Consider the following 23,136-nt stretch of genomic DNA (forward strand, 5'->3'; position numbering starts at 1 on the left):
TTATTCTTCAAATGGAATACGTTTTTCAGGATAGCACAGCAACTATCTTTGGTGATGCCACAGTTTGTCAAAATGATAATAGAGTGAATAATGGAACGGGGGTCATCCACAACTAGAACTTACTACCCTACAAAGATCCATATGGGAGGGTGGAATTGGACTCCCCCGGCTGCAAACCTACTACTGGGCCAGTCAAATGGCAATAGTAAATGATAAACTGCATGGGGATACCACACTACCGCACAACAAAACACAGGACCCCGACACACAGGAAAGGCCCATCATGAACCTTCTCTACCGGAAAAAAGATCGATCTTCTGACCCATCCATGTTGCTGCATACAACCCAAGTCTGGACAGATATACATAAGTACTTAGGTTGGGATAAAAAACTAACTCTAGCACAACCACTGTGGAACAATAAACATCTCCCAGAGGTGAACAAACTCCCTAAATGGCAATCGTGGGCCCAGCTAGGCATCACGAAAATTGGTGATGTGATAAAAGAAAACGTAATAATATCATTCGCGGATCTAGTTGCCTCCTTCGCACTTCCACCCAACGAGCAATACCATTATATCCAACTCAAACACGCACTGCAGGCTCACCTCCCTGAATTGATTGACATGCCTGATTACTCCCCATTGGAACCAATCTATTCCCAGAATTGCTTAAACAGAAAGTCACGTCTACTATGTACAGCGCCATTAACTCCTTTGCTACGAAAGAGCTGTCGGGTTTGAAAGCCAAGTGGGAGAGGGAGGTAGGTAGGTGACATACTTCCAGAGGAATGGGTAACCGCTTTAATGTACCCCAGAGAATCGACTATCTCCTCCAGGCTTAGATTAATTCAACTGAAGATACTACATAGGATTTACTATCCAAGGGTGGCATTGTTCAATTGGGGGGAAGACCACAAACCCATTCTGTCTGAGATGTATGAGGGAGGAAGGTTCCTACTATCATATACTGTGGGAATGTGCCATCATTCAACAATACTGGCAACAGTGCTGCGACGAACTGTCAAGGGTAATGGGAAAGAGGATACATATAAGTCCAAAGCAACTATTTCTGGGGATAGAAGAAGACATTGAACTAACAAGGTACGAGAAAGCGTTCTTATCCACCACCACAGCGATACTTAAAAGGAACATAGCGCAACTTTGGGGCTCCGAAAGGCCACCGAGCTTTGAACAATGGATCACGGATGTGGACATCTGCATCGCAATGGAAAAAAGGGTTTATACTGCCAGAGGATGCCCTGAGAAAGCGCAGAAAATATGGCAAAAGTGGGAAGATGCGCACTAAAAGTAATCTATAATAATAAACCGAAGTGCCTTCCAGAGATTTGCAAGTGAACCTGGTGGTGTGATATGAAAGTAACAAAATGTCGGGACATGTTATAAGGCTCATTGGTACTAGACCATGGCAGGGAATTATTGGCGGGCGGGAAAGGGAAGTTTTCTTTACCCCGTTGCACGGGGCTGTATGTTTTGTGTTTCCAAAAAAACAATAAAATGTTTTGTCAAAAAAAAGATAAGTTAATAAGTTCTTCCCACCACGCCTTTTTGCCACAAGCATACTTCTTCAAAACATCTTCTTCTTTCCTGGTATACTCAACTTCCAGGACTAACTACTACTGATCCCTTTTCTGGTCCACTCTCCTGCCAGGAAGATAAACTCCTACAACTACAATAAGTCTCAGTGGCAGTGTTTGTTCCATGGTTCTCCACACCAGAATCCCTTGTGATAAGGGCTGAATAATGGCTGCCTCTTTTTATAATCGTTTGGTTCTTGGCAATATGGGTTACAGGTTTTCCCCAAGTTGGTGTCCCATAAAAGGGTAATTGCACCCTTGGCCACTCTTTACTTTATGTGCTGGATATTCACAATTATTTGTTACTACTCAATGTCCTGCTCGGAGTGCTCCAGGGTCATCTTTAGCTTTAGGCCAACTCACTGCTCTTCTTTAGCATCCCTGCCTCGCTTTCTGCTTCTGGGGCGGCCCTTCTGCGTTCCACTGCCTTTGCGGCCTGCTCCTGCGTAACTCCAGGTGTCTGCACAGCTCTTCTCCGGAGTTATGACAGTTCTGTTGGGCCTCCACCTCCACTTCTTCCCTGCAGCAGCTCAAGTCGGGTTGGGAGTACTTCTCCCATATGACTGGGCTTCCCTTCCGGTAGCCGTCCACAATGCTGCTTCCTGCTGCCTATCTTCTGCAATGCTGCACGCCTTCTCTTCCCGCGTTGGCTTCAGCTGGCACTCTTCCTGGGTTCCTAGTGATTGCCTCGACAGTCAAAGCATTGACAAACAATACCATTGACACCAAAGCATCTATAAAAAAAACATTGAATCCATTTTTAAAAAATGTTTTTATTTTTTTGGGGGGTTTACTAAACTAAACCCTTTAACATTGCAAAAAATGCATTCAACAGTTTTTTCCGATGCTTTTTTTTCAATGGTTTGTTTTGTCGATGCTTTGTTTTAGATGCAATTACCGGATACCCTCTTCGTGATCCTTCTGCAGCAAACCCTGAATTCCAAATTGCTTCTGCCCCCGCTACTCCTTCAGCATCTCCTCTGAGCTGTAGTTCATTATTGAATTTAAATGTCCCACTCAGATGCCTCGCTCTACAACAACTGGACTGCATATTATCTTCAATGGCACCTTTTGATCTTCATTGACTCTTGGTCCTTCTTCCTTATCCCAGTAGCACAGGCAATTTGGATCTTGAAGTCCATAATGGATTACATAGCAATTACATTGGTTTGCTCTACTTTACAAAATGCCCTCAATACTTCGGGGAGCATAGAGAGCTAAAGATGTCACCAATACTTCCTGATATGGGTCTCCTCCCCTGTGATGATCCCACATAATATCGCCCCCAGGGTCAGGATCAGGTAGCGGCTGCCTTCCCCAGGCCACATGAGAGGAGTCCCATACCGGGGTGTTAGTCATGATCTCACTACGTTTATCACACAGCGTTACTCCTAAAATATGAAGATGGGTGGGGGGGGGGTTACAGTTACCATGGTTCAAACTATATTACTTGGCGGCCCCATTACAGTATCTAGCATGGTGGCTGGCAGATAATGTGACAGTAGATGCTGCTGTGATGCCCAAAGATAGACAACTGGTGGTATTAAACAAGGCTCTGTGGATGGATGAGAGATGCTTTCCGGATAGACCATACTTTTTGACTGTGGGAGAAAATTATGAGGCAGATTAATTAAGATTTTTCAGATAAGAGATGCACCAAGGAAGTGCCCAGAAGTGCCTGTTAGCCTGGAGGAAACGCTGCTGGACTTTATTCTCTCTATATTAAGGATAAGCCCCGCCCCCAGCTCCCAGAATTCAACAAGAAGGCTGGGCTGCGCGCACCTGCGCGCGCGCACCAAGGAAGTGCCCAGAAGTGCCTGTTAGCCTGGAGGAAACGCTGCTGGACTTTATTCTCTCTATATTAAGGATAAGCCCCGCCCCCAGCTCCCAGAATTCAACAAGAAGGCTGAGCTGCGCGCACCTGCGCGCGCGCACCAAGGAAGTGCCCAGAAGTGCCTGTTAGCCTGGAGGAAACGCTGCTGGACTTTATTCTCTCTATATTAAGGGTGAGCTTTCTCTAGCTCATATATGGACACATTGACCTCAAATTGTACCTAAAGTAATTGTATTTACCTTAGAAGGTAATATCAGAAGCTAAAAAGCTTTAAATACTTATACATTTCTTTCTTTAGATAAGCCCCGCCCCCAGCTCCCAGAATTCAACAAGAAGGCTGGGCTGCGCGCACCTGCGCGCGCGCACCTGCGCGCGCGCACCAAGGAAGTGCCCAGAAGTGCCTGTTAGCCTGGAGGAAACGCTGCTGGACTTTATTCTCTCTATATTAAGGGTGAGCTTTCTCTAGCTCATATATGGACACATTGACCTCAAATTGTACCTAAAGTAATTGTATTTACCTTAGAAGGTAATATCAGAAGCTAAAAAGCTTTAAATACTTATACATTTCTTTCTTTAGATAAGCCCCGCCCCCAGCTCCCAGAATTCAACAAGAAGGCTGGGTTGCGCGCACCTGCGCGCGCGCACCTGCGCGCGCACCAAGGAAGTGCCCAGAAGTGCCTGTTAGCCTGTTAGCCGGGGGCTGGAGGCTGCGAGCACTGTGTGCTCGCTTTCTTATCTAAAATGCTGTGAGGTTCTAGTGGGGATTGATCCTTCCTTTGATAACATTCTGCCGCCTGCTTGCAAGTTCTGTCTAAAGGAAGTCAATGCAAATGTATTTGAGAGGTATGTGCTAAAAGTAATTACGGTCTTCTTTGTCAATGTTTGAGTAAAACTTCTAAAAACTGTGGCGTCTGAAGTGTTGGAAGCATTCCGCAGACGGGAGCCTGCAGAGAATGCAAGCGGCTAAGTGCTGTGAAAAGTCAACAGCCGTGTGTTATAAAATGGTAATGACTAATGTCCAACGTAGATAATCTCGTAGATGCATGAGTCCTATACATGTGCTTTTGACAATTAATGAAGATTTGTAAAACTACAATGCCGTTTCATGACACAGGATGCAATCTAAATAACCTAAGTTAAGTACCATATAAGTACTGTTTGCTGGGTTTGCCTGAACTCCTGCTCTAATTTAGCTCGGAGGACGGCTGAACCCGTGACACTCTTTTACAGCCTGACCCTAATTGCAGTGTCTGGAGTGTTGGAAGCATTCTGCAGCCGGGAGCCGGCAGAGAATGCAAGCGGCTAAGTGCTGTGAAAAGTCAATAGCCGAGTGTTATAACATGGTAATGGCTAATGTCCAACGTAGATAATCTTACAGATGCACAGAGTCCCACACATGTGATTTTGACAATTATTGAAGATTTGTAAAACTACAATGCCGTCTCATTACACAGGATGCAATCTAAATAACCTAAGTTAAGTACCATATAAGCACTGTTTGCTGGGTTTGCCTGAACTCCTGCTTTAATTTCGTCCGGAGGACGGCTGAACCCGTGACACTGTCTTATTGCCTGACCCTATAGGAAGTAGGTATTTTCTCATTGTTGGAAATCTCGCCCCCTGCCTTCGTAACGCCTCTTCCTGGGTCTTTAAAATCTTATCTACCAGTGCACTGCGCGCACTGTTAAGTACCACACAGGTACTGGTTGCTGTTCGCTGTACGAAGTGCAGGGTGTGGGTAAAGGCTTTAAAGTAGTGAGACAGTAACCATCTAGTGGAAATACATAACAAGAGTGTTGGATGGTTGTGGGTGTAGAAAATAGGACCATTATAAAACCTATGATAAGTGTTGCACGCGTTCATCCCTTGCATTAGTGGCTAATAACAGAAATTTCTGATTGTGGTAGTAAAGAATGGTGAAAAAGCTAAGGAATGGGAAAAGGTGTCTGAATGGGTCTCCCTCATTGTTAGGAGAAGGAAACATGTTGGATGACGAAATAATGCATGACACCATAAATCAAACAAAAAAAAAAGGGAGAACTAATAGTAAGACTTCTAGTGATAAGGAACTAGCACTACCATCAGCAAGTTCAATTATTCCTAACTCATCAGTAGATGAGATGGTAAACTTAAATGAAGCACCAAAAATAAAAAAAGCTGTATTGGCCCAAATACATATGGAGAACACGGTAGGGCTTACATATCCTATAAACCCCATATGTAATATACCAATCACTGATAGTTCAATGTTAGGTGCAGTTAGTGAGGAACACAGTTTATTTACTGGTGATACCTCTCTAGTTGCACCAGTGGTTCTAGCAGAACTACATAGTAGAGCACGACTATCAAATGGCCCATCAACTCCTGCAGCGAGCTCGTGGGGAGTGAGAGACCAAGTTCATTTCCATGCAGCAATTGCTGCCAACTTGGAACAATTAAAGGAAAAAAGAACTAATGGGAGAGAGGAGGGAGAAAAAGAAAAGAAACAAAATGCAAGCTCTCCTGCTCACGATCTAGTGACCAATCCATCGGAGATGATCTATCCACACTCACCTGTGTTAGGGGCCGATCCTCTTCAAGCCAAAACAATGATTGATTAAATACGCCCACCGAATTCATCTCTACCACTGTTTCCACTTGAAGATACGTTGGTGGATTTGAATCAACAAGAATTACAAAACTTCCCCGTGTTGGCAAGGATCCTTAACTTGCTTGATAAGGGTCATGAATATACCCATGGTGCAATTGGTGCATTGAGCACGGCAATGTCTGATATTGGTAATAGATTAAAAAAATGGAAAAATGCCACATTTTCTGGGCTGAACAACTTCTTAGAGATAAAGTCACCAATGAGAAAATGGTGGCAGAGACAATGGGAGCGGCAAATAGTTGTGCTATCCCTGCTCAAAAATCACAATTTACCCAAACACAGTTGGGGAGTATAGAAAATGGGTCCGAAGAAATCATGGAGTCCTGTCCATTGGATAAGAACATAGAAAAACTCCCCCCTTATGCAGAAATTGCAAAACTCCAGCACGATCGAATTGTGGTATTAGAACAAATAGTACTAGCTGCAAATTCAGCTCCTGATACCACACATGTTGGAGAACAGGTGGCACATGGGGATAATCGTGACTCTTTGACATATAGAGGGCCTGATAGCCCCTCGGATCTTACAGACCTTATTGACTTGACTGAAGGAGCCAATGGTGAAGCACCTGACTCAAATAAAAATGATAATGAAGAACCTGTGGTAAATCAAACATTATATTTTATGTCCCGAAAAGCAAAAAAACTTCACGCAAGAGCAAAAAAGAGACAAGCAATTAGAGGAACTCAAGCAACTTCACCTCAGGTGGTGGGCACCATAAATAAAAAAAAAGAGAATAAAAAACAAAAAAAAGGATTGGTGACAGGAGATTTCTTCAAAAAGAATAAAACTAGTGTAAATAAAGTGAAGGATGCACCACTAATTGACCAATCTCAACTAAATAAGGAAAGTCAGGTACACTTGGAGGACAATGACAGTTTAGTAGATGCTAAAGACACTACGAACATATCAACACCTCATCTTATACAAACACAACTTCAACGTTTCTTTGAGAGGATGGATAAGAAAATATCGTCCTTTACTCAACCATCTCAGGGTACTGGGCAGGTGATCAATGACACATCTCAGACCACAGCTTTAGGGTCCAATAAGGACATATTGACTGTACAAAGAGAGGAAAAAGAACCTGTGACACCAAGGGCAGGTGGGCATGTTAACCCACATGTAAATCCACTACAAATGGATGCACACTTTAAAGAGAAATCGGAAACGGAGATTAAGCCACAGGGTAGTTGCAATGCTAATGGTGGAACTGACTATAAACAACTGTCGCCCGAGATGAAATTGGTGATGGGCTGGACGGTAGACCCAGCAAAGGTTGAAAAACCAAATTTAAACCGCGCATCACTAATGAAGGTATTTCACCAAATTCCAAACCTACGCAACCTGGTATCAAACGACATTGATTGGGTCAGGCTCCCATATGTTCCAAACTGTAGGATGTTATGTAAATATCAAAATATAATAATTGCATCGCTAATATGGCAACATGTTAAAGATTTCGAAATGTTGGGCTATGAATTGTCGTGGTACGTTTCAATGGAAGAAGCGAGTGGATTTGTTGAATATCAGCCACCATTGCGCCACAATGATTCTAATGCGGAAGGGCGAGAAAGTGAAATTGCAAGAATCCACGAAAAAATAAGGGAACAATCAGAGGCAGTCGCCCAGATGGCCAATAGTATTGCATTGCTTGAGCCACTAATAAAGACTCTAAATGGTGAGCAATCAGATGCATATTCCCCACATATCTCCTTGTCTGCAGTTATGAGTTTGGGCACACAGGATGTCCGCGCTTATAGAAAGTGGGAGGAACATGGCTTTGCTACATGGGGGGATGTGTTTTCCGATATGCAGTGTTCCGGGAGTTCTCAGAGATAGGTCAGGATTATGGGACACAGAAGGGGCAATTTCTAAGATATATAAGACTTACTAAAATTGTTAAGGCAAAATGGTCGGTTTGGCCTGAGGAACACAAGAGCAATGACACACTGTCCCTCTTGTATGATCTGGAAAACTGTTTGAAAGCCGTGTCCAGGATATATTACTCTCTGTTGTCAGGAACCAGCGTCAAAGCCATGTTGGTCAAGCTAGCATGGGAAGTGGATCTGGGTTGAGAATTAGATGAGAAACAATGGGATTGTGCACTGGTGTTCCTGAAGCAGGTTTCTAGAAATGCGCACTTTCATCTATTGCAATCAAATGTGCTGTATAGAACTTACACGATTCTGTAAAGACTTGCCAAATTTAATGGGAGGGCATTCCCGAACTGTCCATGCTGTGGAAATGAATCTGCAGATTTCCTACATATGTTATGGTGGTGTCCGGTAATCCAAACTTTCTGGCAACAGGTAAGACCGACTATGGAAGAGATAGGTATAAGTAGATACAGTTGGACTCCTAGTGAGCGCTTGCTTGGCATTTATCCCCACCCGGAGAAGATTAGACGTGTGGCGAAACTCATGGACCTAGCTTGTATATTGTCTAAAAGCAGGATTACCATGTCCTGGAAATCAGAAACGGGCCCACTTTATAAATTAGGGCAGTGTGACATGGAGAAATGGTCCATGGCCAAAATCGGTGGAATGGTATAGGGCCTTAAAAAGAAGTCTTAGAGAACCTACAGCTAATTTGAAAGCATGGAATACCCTTTTGCAAGCGATGTTCTGTCGGTCTGATGTTAGACTCCCGTGAGGCAAAGGCAATGCTTCTATGCTGATGTGTTGTGATATGGGGATCAGTATACAGCCTGTTTCTACTGGAGTGTATGAGTTGGATAAATTGTGCTATATGCTATATAGTGTTTGTTCCTCATATGCCCTCACCTGCTCTGCTTCATTTAATATATGTGTCCCTATGACGTGACGGTTCCTGTGCATAGAGGTGCATTTGAGATGCGTATTTGCACAGTGGTTAAAGCTGTATGTTTATACTATACTAATGATGTATGACATCCTTGAATGCGCTGCATTTAATGTATTATATACTAGTAAAAAGAAGTTTAAAACTGGGCGTCTCAGTAACACTATCCCTAGTGTGACGTCTATTGTACCCGTGGTCCTTCACACGTCAGGCTGATGTCTTTGATTAAAAAACGTTTTTAATCTTAGACTTTACTATTTTTCCATAACCACCCATCGCCCGCCGCAAGATAGTCTGCAGCGGAGTACGACGTGCGAAAAATCACCTCGACGGACACTAACTGCATCCTACACAGGCCTCACCAGGCCTCGGCCCATCACAATAGGGAGATTGGTGGAGGCCATACTTCTTCTCCTTATAGAGAATGCATAATCTCTTCCCCCCATTTATTTCTTTTCGCTGTGCTGCCATTTCCAGTAGCCATGGAAAAAACACCTTTTAAGTGTTGCCCTTCCTGTAATAGGAAGTACCCCTGGGAAGACACTCACAGAGTGTGTAACCACTGTCCCCTAAGGGATCACCCCGAAAAGAACTGCAAATCTTGCAAGTTCTTTCGACCCAAGACATTAAAGGACAGTAGAACTAAACGCTGGGCCGCACACGCAATGCTGGCCGAAGCCTCCATTGACGTGGAGGAAGCTTCCAGTGAGGTCGGCATTGGTGTCCTAAGTAACACGAGGGCAAACAGGATTGGAGAGACTCCCAAGTGCGAGTCCCCGATGCCAATAAGAAGTCTGGCTGTCCTGTTATGGAGACTACAACTGGCGACTCAAGCACGCACACTGCACGCCACACCAAGCACACATCCAACGACCGACAGTTGAACACGCTGTCGACCGCTGAAAGCCACACAGTGTCAAAGGAAAGGTCCTCGAAAACATCTCCGTCCTCTGTCCCATCGCATTCGCATGACAGGCTTCTGAAACAGACCACAAGTCAGTTTCTGACACAGCGTATGAAACAGATGCCCTTTCTCGTGCCGAAAGGCATGTGTCGAAAGGCGCTTCAACGGCCCCTTCCACTACCTCTAAAATGAGAGAACTTATTAAAAAACACATCCCAGCCCCTCTTTTAAAATCCAAGAATTCGAAATCCACAAAAGTTTTGACGCCTCTACTATCTTAAGTCCTCCACTTCCCACGATAGTAGCCCCTCTAGATCTAAGGACAACCTTACACCCTCAGACACCCTTTCAGGGACTATGCACCACAAGGAGCCTACATCCTTACAGGACACTCCTATCTCAGTATTCCCAAGGTAATCTGAGTGGACCCCAGAAAGCTTCGATAGGGTCATGAGGAAGATGTCCTCTTTAGTAGAGTTCATGGACCGGCACCTGACAGAACTGTTTGGTCTTCAGGGCCCATCTCTAGGGATGAACCAGCAGCCAAAAAGGCATGCCTTGAGACTGTTCAGCCCAGCACCTCCACCCAGAGCTAGGCTACCCCTCAGCTCCCCCCCCTCTCAGGAAATATATTTTGTTGACACCTCAGGTTCACTTGACCCTGGCTCTTAGTAGATCAAGGGGACCAGTATTATCAGGACCAGGATGACCAAGACCAATTTTATGATGATGACGACGATGACAATGTCTACGTCATTCAGTAACCAAACCATCAAGACCAATCAGTGGATGACTCCCCGGTCAATAACCAGCTCCACTACAATGAGCTTCTCCTTAAGGCCGCAGAACACTTCTAGATAGTCACACTGGAGGTCCAAGTTGATAAGGACTTTGTGGAGGACATTCTTGGAGACAAGAAGACTGCAATACAGTTCATTCCACGCCTACAATCTATTCTGAGACACATTCTACCCTCTCTCCTAACGCTTAACCTTACTCGAGCAGTCAACCCCTGCATCGAGAAGGTGTTCAGACCGGCCCCTACCGACCCTTTAAACATCAGGGGTCAACTAAAACCTGACTCCCTGGTGGTTACCGCAACAAGGAAAAGAGCAAGCACACCTCTAGCCTCTGCAGAGGCCCCACCAGATAAGGAGAGTAAGAACATTTACACTCTTGGAAGGAAAGTGGCTTTCTCAGCTGCCTATCAGACGAGGATAGGTAACAAAATGACCCATTTAGCTAGCTACTACAAACTGATACAGTCCCAGAACCCATTAAGTCTCAGCTCCTAAAGACTGTAACTGAAGGCAAACATTTTGCTAACTGCATCCTTAAAAACAACCTGGACGCCGTGGACAACGCAGGCCATATTATAGCCTAAACCACGCTCATTAAGCACCATGCCTGGCTTAGACACTCAGGCTTTAGACTTGAAACACAGTTACTCAACATGCCTATTGAACCCAATACTCTGCTTGGCAAAGCGGTTGAGGATGCCCTTAAAAACAACAAAGAAGAGTATGGCACCCTAAAATCTCTTGGGCAGCAGTTCAACAAGCGTTTTGTGCACAGAGGGTCCTCCAGCAAAAGAAGGTTTTGTGGGCAGGGCCCTCAACAAACCTCTGGTTACAGCCAGGGTAACCAGTCATCATCCTGGTGCATCTCACAGGGACAATTCTCCTCCTTGAATTTTCAGAGAGGCGCATATTATTGGGGAAAATAAAAGACCTACTGGAGAAAGACGCCATAGAGTTCGGCCCAGCAAACCAGGTAAACAAGGTTATTTATTCAACATATTTCCTTGTGCCAAAGAAAGACCTAACAATGCTCCTGGTACCAGACCTGCGCCCAGCAAACACGTATGTCAAGCCACAAACATTTTGCATGACAACACTTCAGTAAGTCCTTGCCCTTCTAAGGCAGGGGGACTACATGGCAACATTGTATATGAAAGATGCATTCTTTCATATTTCAATGTTCCCAGTGCAGAGAAAATACTTGCTATTCCAGATAGCGGGAGAACACTACCAGTTCAAAGTGCTCCCCTTTGGCATAGCCTCGGCTCCAAGGGTGTTCACAAAACTGCTAGCACTGGCAGTAGCGCACCTACGCAGAGAGTCTATCCCAGTGTACCCTTATCTAGACGACTGGCTGATAACAGGGGCGACCCCTCAAATTTGCAAATTCATCTACCAGTGAACTATCAAACTTCTATTCCAATTAGTTTTCTCCATCAACGAGAAAAAGTCAAGTCTTGTATCCAGTCAAACAAAGCAATTCCTGGGTACAATTATAAAGACAAGACAAGAGGCCTCATCACGCCACATTTAAGGGTTACCGCCAGATCATGGCCCAACTCGTGATGAGGCCCAAGGTCTGGTCTTCCCCTCAAACGAAAGAGTTCACAACATGCTGATACAGTTACCTCACTATCTAGCCGGTCATCAGATAACTATAACCAAAGCAATTATAACCAAAGCAATTTGCCTGCTCGGGGTGATGGTCTCATGAGTCTACATAGTTCCACACACACGGCTGTGCGTGTGCCCAATGCAAGAGTGCTTAGCAAAACAATAGTCTCAGGCAAGCTGACAATGGGAAGATCTAGTGGTTGTTTCACTAACCCTGGTACAAGCTCTTTGCTGGTGGTCCAAGGACAATCTATTGCAAGGAAAACCCTTTCACAATCCACCAATACAGGCGATACTAACAACGGATGCCGCAGTCTCAGGATGGGGAGCCCATTTCCTGCACCACACAGCTCATGCACTGAACACACACAACAGCCAAAAACCACATCAACCGCCTAGAATTTCTAGCAGTTATCAAGGCTCTTCAATTCTTTCAGCAGCATCTACTAGGCCAGACACTACAATTCCTCACCAACAGCACCACTGCCATGTTCTACCTAAACAAGCGGGGAGGCACACACTCTCCAAGTCTGTCCAGACTGTCCCAAAAGATATGGAAGTGGGCACTCAAGCGGAACATGTTCCTAGTCTCTCAACACGTTCCAGGGGAACTCGATGCTCTAGCAGACTCTCCAAGCAGAAATCCTCTTCCAGAAGAACACGAGTGGCAACTCAACGAAGATATTCTAGACGATTTCTTTTTCCTATGGGTTTATCCCCCTTTAGACTCGTCGCCACAAGCCAAAACAGACAATGCCCAGATTCTGCGCCCAGATTTCCCCAACCAAGTCCAAGGGGAATGCCCTGTGTAGGAGTTGGTCAGGGAAATGTGCTTACACTCCCCCACACCCCTTTCCCAACTCCACAGCTCAGCAGAATAGTGCACAAGATGCACCAGGAACAAGTCATGCTAATCCTGATATCTCCAATGTGGGCAAGACAACCATGGTTTCCACGCCTGCTCAAACTGGCAATGTGCAAACCAATCAAACTCCTGTGCCCCTACAATATGCTGTCCCGGCACAGGGGGACAACACTCCATCCACATCCTCAGTTTATGAACTTGGCAGCCTGGCTCCTGAAGTCAAAGAGTTTGGGCACTTAAAACTTCCCAAAGGTGTATGGAGATCGTAAGGAAAGCACGAAAACCCAACACCAGACACTGTTACTTCAACAAGTGGAAGAGGTTTGTAATATGGTGCCAATCGCAATCTTTAAACCCAACTGAATGTTCCCCTTCCAATAGTCTACACTAAATGCTTCACCTACTAGACCCTAGCCTAGTATTTAACTCCATCAAAGAACACTTAGCAGCTCTGTCTACGTGCTCCACTTCACAAAACAAGGTGTCTTGGTGGAAGGTTCCTGTTATTAAAGCTTTCATAGAGGGAGTAAAAAGACTATACCCTCCCATTTCTAACCCTCCACCGGGTTGGGACCCTAATCTTGTGCTCTCAAAGCTCATGGGTCCGCCATTCGAGGCTATGCACAAAGCCAGCCTGTTAGGAAGAATTGCATGCAGTACCCTCTGGGACCACCACATACAATTAGGACTACAGGTGTAAGCAAAACCAACCTTTTATATAAGTCTGTACTACAGAGTTTTTGGTAGCAAGCTGAGCAGCCAGGCTTATCTCAAGAGGGAATGTGAGCAGTACAAGGATGTTACACAGAGGTCTTACAATCACAGCGGTTCAAGTAGACACTTACACTCAAGGTTTCTTGGTAAAACACTTATTAATTTATTACACAATCATTTAGAAAACATTCACTAGAATGAGGCAACTTAATATTATACACAAACACACATCAGTACTGAACCAAGACGTTTCTGAGTAAATTAGGCTCCCCTGAAATAGGAGCAAAATGGCATTTCTGTTACTTTCAATGGGAGTAAAAGGCACACGTTATTAGAATAGATCACAAATACTTTCTTAGGCAGTGCAAATAGTTTCAGTTCACTAGAGAACTCGATTCAGTTCAATAGGCCTAGGCCAAAGTCAATGGACTAGGACTAGTGTCTTGGATAGGAAAGAGCAGTTCTGGGAGTAAACAGTAAAATCTTTGCAAAAGTTATCAGAAGTATTTTGTACGAAAAAGAATCATATGTTGGGTCACAAGCTGATTAGGCCTTTAAATTGGGAAAATTCCACAAACTTTCACCGCAAGAGGTAAGTTCTCTCAATCGAGTTGACACAGTACCTTTATATGAAGATGCAGCTGAAGACGTTGGTTCCTGGCAGTTCCTGCAGATCTCACTGTTCATGAGCCCCAGTCGTGGGGATAAGAGGGAGGACGTCGGGGGACTCCTGCACTGCACAGGATTGTTGGAAAACGCGGACAAAATGGAGTCACTTCAGTTCCAGTAGCTGTAGTTCAAACACACAAGCTGGTGTCCCTCTCCCTGGTTAAACCTAACCAGCTCAGAGAATGGTATCAAGGTGGCTTACGAGTTGATTGGTCCCACCAACTCAAAGGAAGAAGTCGTCCTTGAAGGGGCTTCTCTGTCGAGATGAACTTGTCAATTCGGACCTGCAGCAGGGCTTCACCGGTCAAACCAATGGTCCAGGAGTTTCAGCAGCCTATCCTCTTCCTGCTCTTCTTCGGTTCTTTTGTTCCAGTGGTCGACTCTGCCTTCCAGTCCAAGAGACTCGCCTTTTAAACAGTTTTCTCCCTTTCATTCCAGCCCAGCTGTCACTCACCCAGCAGGGTGTCTGTCCTTGCCGGACAGTCAGCCAGCCAATCACGCCAGAGTGCATTTGGGTCTCCTAGGAGACTACGCACAGGGTGTTTCGGACACCTCCCTCACTTCCTGCCCACCCGAGACACTCAGACGCCAGAGGCGGTCTTCAGTCCTGAAGCCCGCCAAAGGCATACGAACAAAGGGACCAAATATGGTTTGGCGCGTCGAGACAAATGCTAGAAGGACCTTTCCAAAAAGAAACGGCGGAAAAAGACCGGGACCCGTTTAAACAAAGGGGTTTAAGGTGCCATTTTACAAACATGGCTCCCGCGATTTTTAGCTACCGGTGTGCGCGGTCAGGAAAAATCATGGTAGTTCGTTGTAAAACCACTGCCACCAGCCATTTCAATAGGAAAGGGTAGCATTTGACTGCAGGGGATACTATGTAACCCTTCGGGCACTCTATTTTGAGATAGTATGTGCTGGGTCCAGGAATTTAAAAAGACTAGTAAAGACAATTTAACCTTACATTCTCTGGGAAACAGTAGTTTATCCCAGAGAAGGTATTCAAACCTTTTGGAAGTCTAAAAGACATCCCTGTGTCACTTCACTGAGGGTGCTGTGTGACGCATAAGAAAATATGATGCCTATGGAGTTGTCTAAAACTCCAAAGCCAAAGAAATAAACACAGAAAACAAACAGAACTGAAAACTTCAAAGCCCCAAAGTTTAGCAAAAGAGCTGGAGGGCTCTAAGGCAGAGGGAATTGGCACATTTATGAGAATTCTCCCTAAAACACCCTAAAATACTTCACCTACAAGACAGCCTTTCTAGTAGCCATCACCTCCATTAGACGGGTTAGTGAGCTACAGGCACCCTTCTATATTATCCACAAGGACAAGGAGGTCCTTAGAACACATCCTACGTTCTCACCTAAATTCATATCCAAGTTCCATGTCAAGCAATCCATCGAAGTACTTACTTTTTTTCAAAATTCATCTAACTCAGCTGAAAAGAACTTCGTACATTAGATGTAAGGAGAGCGGTCTTGTACTATGTAAACAAAACTAAGTCTATAAGGAAAACAGACTAACTATTTGTGTCCATAGCAACTGGCAGGGAAGGGGATCACATTTCAAATAACGTAATCTCCAAATGGATAGTCAAGTTTATACAACTATGCTATTCATTGTCAAAGAAAGCCCTGCCTTTCACACCAAGAGTTCACTCTACCAGAGGTAGAGGAGCTACTTTAATATTTATTGCAAACGTCCCCCTAGACGCTATTTGCAAAGCAGCTACTTGGATTTCCGTACACACCTTTACTCAGCTCTTCGGCATTTACACACATTCTAAAGCAGATTCAAAGGTGGGCCAAGTGGTGCTAAAACATCTATTTGCCGCTGTACCGTCTCACAACCCACCTCCTTCTCCAGATACTGCTCGCTAATCTATGCATAGCATGTGATCTAAGCACATCCACAAGCCTCAGAAGGGATGCATTACTCACCGTAATCATATTTCTGATGCTTGGATCTGCTTAGATTTAAATGTGCCCAGCCTTCCTGCCCTCCTGGAGTCGAGGGTGCATAGATGTTTTCTGCTTTATTGCTGTTCACTGCTTTATTACACATGTACTCACGCTACACTTCACGTTACCTCATGTCAGAAACAAAATAATCTGAGGGACCTCGATGCGTGAAACACCATGGGTACAATAGATGTCATACTAGCGATAGTATTACTGACACGCGCAGTCGACATCCCTTTTCGACTTTAGAAAACAAATCATGCAATACCCTGCTACTACCACTAGATGTCAGCCTATGCATAGCATGTGAATCTAAGCAGATACAAGCATCAGAAATGTGGGCACATCAGTTCCTTGCTCATGTTCCACGTAGGTGCTCATATATGTGTCCCTTCTGGGTCTAGAAGTAGTGAAATGACTCATTTGAAAGATGAGTTACCGGGGAAGAGTGAACAAACATAATGCTAGGTGGAGGGGGCATAGGGACTGCCACCTCTTAGAGAGGTCCTTGATCTTCTTAAAGTCAACTGCTCCTCATTCCTCTTATGTCTTTGGGAATGTCCTGGCTTCAAAATGATAATCTCCAATAGCCAAGACTCTGCATGTTAACCTTGGAATATGGGGGACTGAGTTACATGTATCAACATTGAAAGGCTAAAAAACACAGTCTTGGAATCATAGATCAACAAGTTAAGTCTCATGCTGGGCAACTGTTTTTACAAGTAAGTACATTTCATGTCATTGAGCAGTAATTATTTTAGTTTGTGGAATTGTAGCTTTAATGCGCTGGGGTTGTGTGCCTTATGGAAACATTCTTGTGTTTAGGGATTCGAGTCATTAGCAATGCTGGTGGAACAAATCCACAAGCATGTGCCACTGCTCTTCAGGAGGTCCTGAAAAAGGCTGATCTTGATTTGAAAATTGCTGTTATTACCGGAGACGACCTAATGGCAGAGGTAAGTCCTGCTGATTGTGTAATGTGGAATGTTTGGTAGCTGATGATAATGGAGATACCAGGGTAATATGTTGTGTGGCTTATGCTGCAATGTAAACACATTTTTGTGTTCCTTTGTAGTTTGCATGATTAAATATGAAATGGGTGGAAGTGTGACTTCAGAAGATGAGTAAGGCAACCCACTAGCCTTTGAGGTTTTCCTCTTAGAATTGTTTTCATTGCATTTAATCACCACTTTGTTTTTATAATACCTTGTTTTCTTTTTATTTCCTTCTAATCTAATTTTTCATACAGTGCATTTTGTCCTTTTTTTAATTCATTCTAGTTTTTCTGTTGAATCAGTTTGTATCATAGTTTATTGTAATAGTTATTATTTTGGTTTTGCTTTTATTTTCAGTCATTGAAAGTCATTGATTTGGACTTTGCTTGCCCTCATACTGTAGAAGTGGCACTGAACATGGTGTGCATGGAGCACTGATGAAGCAAGCAAATTTCAGTCTCTGTTAAGGAAATTCAAATACAAACATTGAAGGACTGAAACCAATTGGGGGTCATTTACATGTCTCTGTTACTTTTATGTGATGAATCCAATTATATCCTCACTCCCTTTCCGGTTTTGACCTCCTCTCATGTGGCCTGGGGATGGCAGCTGCTACCTGATTCTGACACTGGGTGTGGCTGTATGAGAGAGGATCACATGGGGGGAGACAGCCTCTGGGAGGGAGTGATGGTATCAGTAGATGAGAGATGGAATCCCCCTTTCCCCAGGCAGGGTGAACCTCCCATTTGCAACACTCTAACAACCTGTCGTAATTCCTCCCTTCCTCCCTCTATGGAGAGTGATGAATCCCTCTTGTTCAACCTGTAGACCAACTCTTAAACACAGATTTGCCTTGTAAATCTACTAAAGTCCTCTGCTATACCTCCACATATCAATCCTCCATGACTGACTGACTTGTCTACAAAACCTATTAGGAACATTCATCCAACATTTTTGTACAAGTTGCCAGAAAGTGACTACTGTTCCCAGAAACACCTTACCACTGCGACGAGGAAGGGAAGTGAAAGAATGAAGAGCAAGAGAAGCCCCGAGCATTGGCAGTGCTCTAGTTGCTATGAACCCACACCTGTGCCTGGGATATTTAAATCAGGACTGCCAGAAACTGAGCGAGACTGCTGATAGGAGCGGGCTGCTCCTCTTTGAGCGAACGACAGGCTGGAAGGACAGAGGAGCCAACCGGCTCAGGTGCTGAGAAGCAGAAGACTGTGCGAAGAAGCCTGCATGCGGGAGGAATGCCAGAAGCCAGAGCAGGGCTCCTGGGCATTCGCCGTTGTTGTGCAGCAGTACACCTCCCGGAAACACGTGCAAAGCAGAGAAGCCAAGCTGCAGCTGCAGGAAGAGGGATGCAGAAAGCCGATGGCCATGAGGAAGAAAACACCCGAAGAGCGTTATCGACAGGCTGTGAGAAGGATAAGGAATGCCACGACCAGCCCCTGAGTTCACACTGGGACAAAGGGAACACTGGGGCGTATTGGCAAGCACGCCAAATGCGAATAATAGGACATAACAAAACAGATAGAGAAAGAGAGCATTTACAAAAAGCCAAGGGAGATAAAGTGAAAGTGCATCTTCCAAAGAAGGGAGTCTTGGACGTTTGTAAGTGTGTGCCATATATGCAAATGAGAAACACAAAGAAGGCAATATGTAACGAACTGAGTGAATTAGCCATTAAAGCTAAAGTGGAGAATTACCAAGAATGGAAGTGTGAACACAATGTTAACAAGGCAGTACAAAATGGACAGCATGAACTAGCCAATACAGCTAATGTGGTGAATTATCAAGAGTGGAAGGGTGGACAAAGACACTCAAGTGGAAAGACAACACATTTGAAAGTAGTGGGTTCAATACAGTTACTGTGCGCTAGCATGGTGTGGGACAGATGGGTTCTCTTGTGCAACTGAGATCTCTCCCTACCCCGACACAGTCTCTTTTGAAGCTTCCTTACCCACACTATGCTGGTTAACCATCATGGTAAGACTGTCCTCCATGTAGGGAGGCCACGCTCTGGTTGAAGAAAATGAGAGGGAACTGTGGAAGATCCTATGAGTGATGCAGCAACCTTTGAAGCTATACAGCAGGAGTTGTGAGCCACCAACCAGCTGAGGGAAGAGGGGTTGAGGAGATGCGGGCAGCATATAAGGAGGCTGTTCCTGAGTCTTATGGGGGTCCCTGGAGAATGCACGGCTGCCCTGAGAGCAGGCCTTCAGGCACAACCCAGCTTCTCTGCATACTGCCCTCGTTTTCTCTGCAGGGGTGGATGCCAACTTCTCCCTCAACTTCAACTGCCACACTGTAGAGGAAATCCTGTAGCACACCAAGTCCCATGCCGCCCTGACTGGGTCATTGTCCAACAAGGAGCAGTCGCTCCCGCCCTTTATGCAGGAATTTTTGGAGAGTCATTGAAGCCTCTTTGCCCCCAGTCTCTCCACCACCTTCTCTGCACATCAGTCGCCCATCCATTCTGCCAGTTGTCACGCCTGTTGCCGGAATACCCCCACTCCCCTCTTCATCTCCCATAGGCCCCCAGGTAAAGCAGCAACCAATGAAGAAGTGACTCCCTCTGAGTCGGTTACTATATTTTTTGGCCCCTTTTAAGAAGGAACTTGTGTTTATGTTGGATATGCCCCATCCTGCCTTCACCATGTGTTTTCTTTGGACACTCCCACAGTGGATTTTCTTTGGACCTCGCCCCCTGAAATCTGGATTTTGGGGCTTTTCCCCCGGACACTGAATTTTCTTTGGATCCCACCAACTCCCCTCTCCCTCCTGGTGGGATACAAACCCACTTTGAAGAAGTATCCTGATTCAACCTTTTCGACCTCTTCTAACAAGCAGAGCATAAGGACCCACAAATGACTTCTCCATAGTCTCACAGATAGTGACTTTGAGAAATGATCCATGCAGCCTTGTTTTTTTATCGCCATGACCAAGTGAAATTGGAAAGAGGAGGGAACATCCCCAATAGTGCCGCAAATGTAAAAAGAATGTTATTGGCCTGTCAGGCAAGTTACTATTACCAACAAGGACGGTGCTATACCCATGGCTGTGCACCCCAAAACAGCATGTTAAGTTAATGGAGTAGTGGGAGGGGTAACCCCCTGAGTATCCATCGGCTGCACAAGGGTAGAAGCAGTTTTTCAAATTAGAATGAGGAAGCAGAAAGGGTCCAATTAGGCCCCAATAAACCCCAAGGCTGAGGGCCACCCCACACCTTATTTCCTCTGGGCTTCTAGTGCCCCATGACATGTGCAGCAATTGACAGCTAGGCCCCAGAGTACCGTATACGGGTTAGTTTCCATCCGGGTTCCAGACAAGCAAAGCGCAAAGGATGCACACAAATAACAATTTATGATTACAAAAGCGCCTATCTGGTACCACGCACTGGATGTTCCATGTAAAGTACGACATAGGTACCCGTTGGTACAAGATGCGACCAAGGTCCCACAAGAGTGCAACAAGTATAGGGTGGCATAAGCTCCTACAACCTTGGTGAGGGTGACAAGCAGCGGCCATACAATATAAGGATACCTCGTGCACACAAGGGGCTCATACATGTCGACCAAAGCGTCTAAGCACAGAGCCAAGCAGTCCACAATAGATTATTTCCCAAAAGTAGGTGGGATGGCAGCTACAGTAACATCAGAGACCCCGCTACAAGCCAGCACAAAGGACCAAACAGGAAGTAACCAACCAGTGCTTGCTGCAATAGCTGATCTTAAAGCTTCACTGGAACTTAAAATGGATGCCATCAGTCTGGACGTCAACTTACTAAGGCAGGATGTATGGGCACTCACAGAACTAACTGCGACATTGGAGAAGCAAGTAGAAGCTAATAAGAATAATCTCAGAGACTCTATGAAGGCCTTGTTGATAATGCAACAGCAGATGAGAAAACTGGAGGGGGGGTAGAAGACGCAGAGGAGAGAGCCAGAAGAAATATCCGGATTATAGGCCTCCTGGAAGGAGGGTTCCATGTGTTAAAATCGCAGCAAAAAATGGCAGTGGTTTTGCTGCCACAATCCATGTAAAGGATGCGGGGGACACCCCCGCAACCCCTGGACCCATTATACCATTTAAGGAAAGCGGGGGACACCCCCGCAACCCCCGATCTGCTTAAATGGTATAATGGGGTACACCTTTAACAGGTCAAACCACTGCATTTTTGCAGCAATCTTTTTGTACAAGCGTCATTTTTGCCACGATATTATCACTGCATACCAGAAGGAGAAGAGGGTGCAACTCCCACGAACTTCATAGAAAACCTATTACTTCAGAATATGGGCCCAGGTGGCCTCACACAAGGCTTCACAGTGGAGCACGCGCATAGATCCCTCGCCAGGAAGCCACCGCCCAGTGCGCCGCCGTGACCCATTATTGCTAGGATCCTGAACTACAAAGACAGAGAGAAGATCCTCGAATACTTCAGTGCAGGGTGCACAATGCAACGAGCATCATCAAAAATGATACCGTACCCGGACTATACGGTCCAGGTTCAGAAACTAAGGATGAACTTTGTTTCAATCAAAAGGAGACTTCAGGAGTCGAATCTGAAATATATGCTGCTCTACCCAGCCAAGCTGAAAATCATACACAAAGGTCGAGCTCTTTTCTTTGAGACCCCAGAAGAAGCACACAAATGGATGGATGATGAACAGCTACCATCTAAGGCAGAGAAGCAAATGGACGACGCTTCAGGTACGACATGAAGTGATCATGAGGAGCACTCAGCAGAAGTCAAATTGGATAGAAGTCAGAACCCGAACAAGATATCATTTTGTTGAACTACTTTGGTGCGTGATATTGCAAACTACGGGAGCAGCACAGCGGTCACTCTAGGTATAGAGCAACATTGTGAAGACTCGTCCTTTACTCCTGAATACTATTTATGTCGGATACTAGCAGTTACGTATCCGCACACCACACAGCCGGAACCGACGGTAGAGGTCAGTTGATGCTGGAAGGAGAGGTGGGACTGCCTGAGCATGGGGAACATAGCTGGGTAAGTGTTGGCGGTTTTAGGGGGAGTTGGAGGGATGGTGGGTTGTTGAGGACCAGCCAGAAGTGCCACACAAGACTAGCAAGGCCTGAAATTTAGACGTATAAGACTCAATTGGAACTTTACTAATGGCCGGGGATCTTATGCTAGTTACCTGGAATGGCAGCGGAGTGAACAGCTACATAAAACGGAGTAGAAAAATGTCATATTTTCATTGACATAAAGTAGACATTGCTCTCTTACAAGAGACCCACCTGACCCATGAGAAACATAAGGTTTTAGCCAAGAAATGGATCGGTATCACATTTGGTTCACTCTAATCAGCGTATGAAAGAGGGATCCTTATATGGATAGCACCGTCAACACCCTTTCAAGTACTGAAGATGGTGACAGACAATGATGGTAGGATGGCCTATTTTCATGGCTTCCTAGAAAAGTGAGAAGTATGCATCATTAACACATATGCCCCGAATCACGATACAGCAGCTTTTTTCCGTTCTTTATTCTCCAGAGTCGGGCTGTATAGGCATTGCAGTTTAATTTGGGGGGAGACTTTAATTGTGAGATTGACCTGAGTTTTGACAGATCAGATGATGAATACACCTGTCCTGCTCCCCCAGCTAAAGCATTGAACATTCTAGTCCCAGCTTTTAAAATGGCAGACATATGGCGGCACTTACACGCGCAGGT

General features: G+C 45.1%; 1 protein-coding gene across 1 annotated transcript in view; it reads left to right on the top strand.

Moving 5' to 3' along the window:
• The window catches only part of LOC138516300 (uncharacterized), a 1,253,275-nt gene that overhangs the window by 83,853 nt on the left and 1,146,286 nt on the right, over positions 1-23,136 (top strand). Inside the window, exon 4 of the mRNA XM_069631312.1 lies at positions 17,260-17,390. Coding sequence (XP_069487413.1) covers positions 17,260-17,390 — 131 coding nt within the window. The remainder of the gene's footprint in view (positions 1-17,259; positions 17,391-23,136) is intronic.

This window comes from Ambystoma mexicanum, chromosome 6q (genome assembly GCF_040938575.1).
Source record: "Ambystoma mexicanum isolate Mex_15411 chromosome 6q, UKY_AmexF1_1, whole genome shotgun sequence".
In the NCBI taxonomy this organism is placed as follows: domain Eukaryota; kingdom Metazoa; phylum Chordata; class Amphibia; order Caudata; family Ambystomatidae; genus Ambystoma; species Ambystoma mexicanum.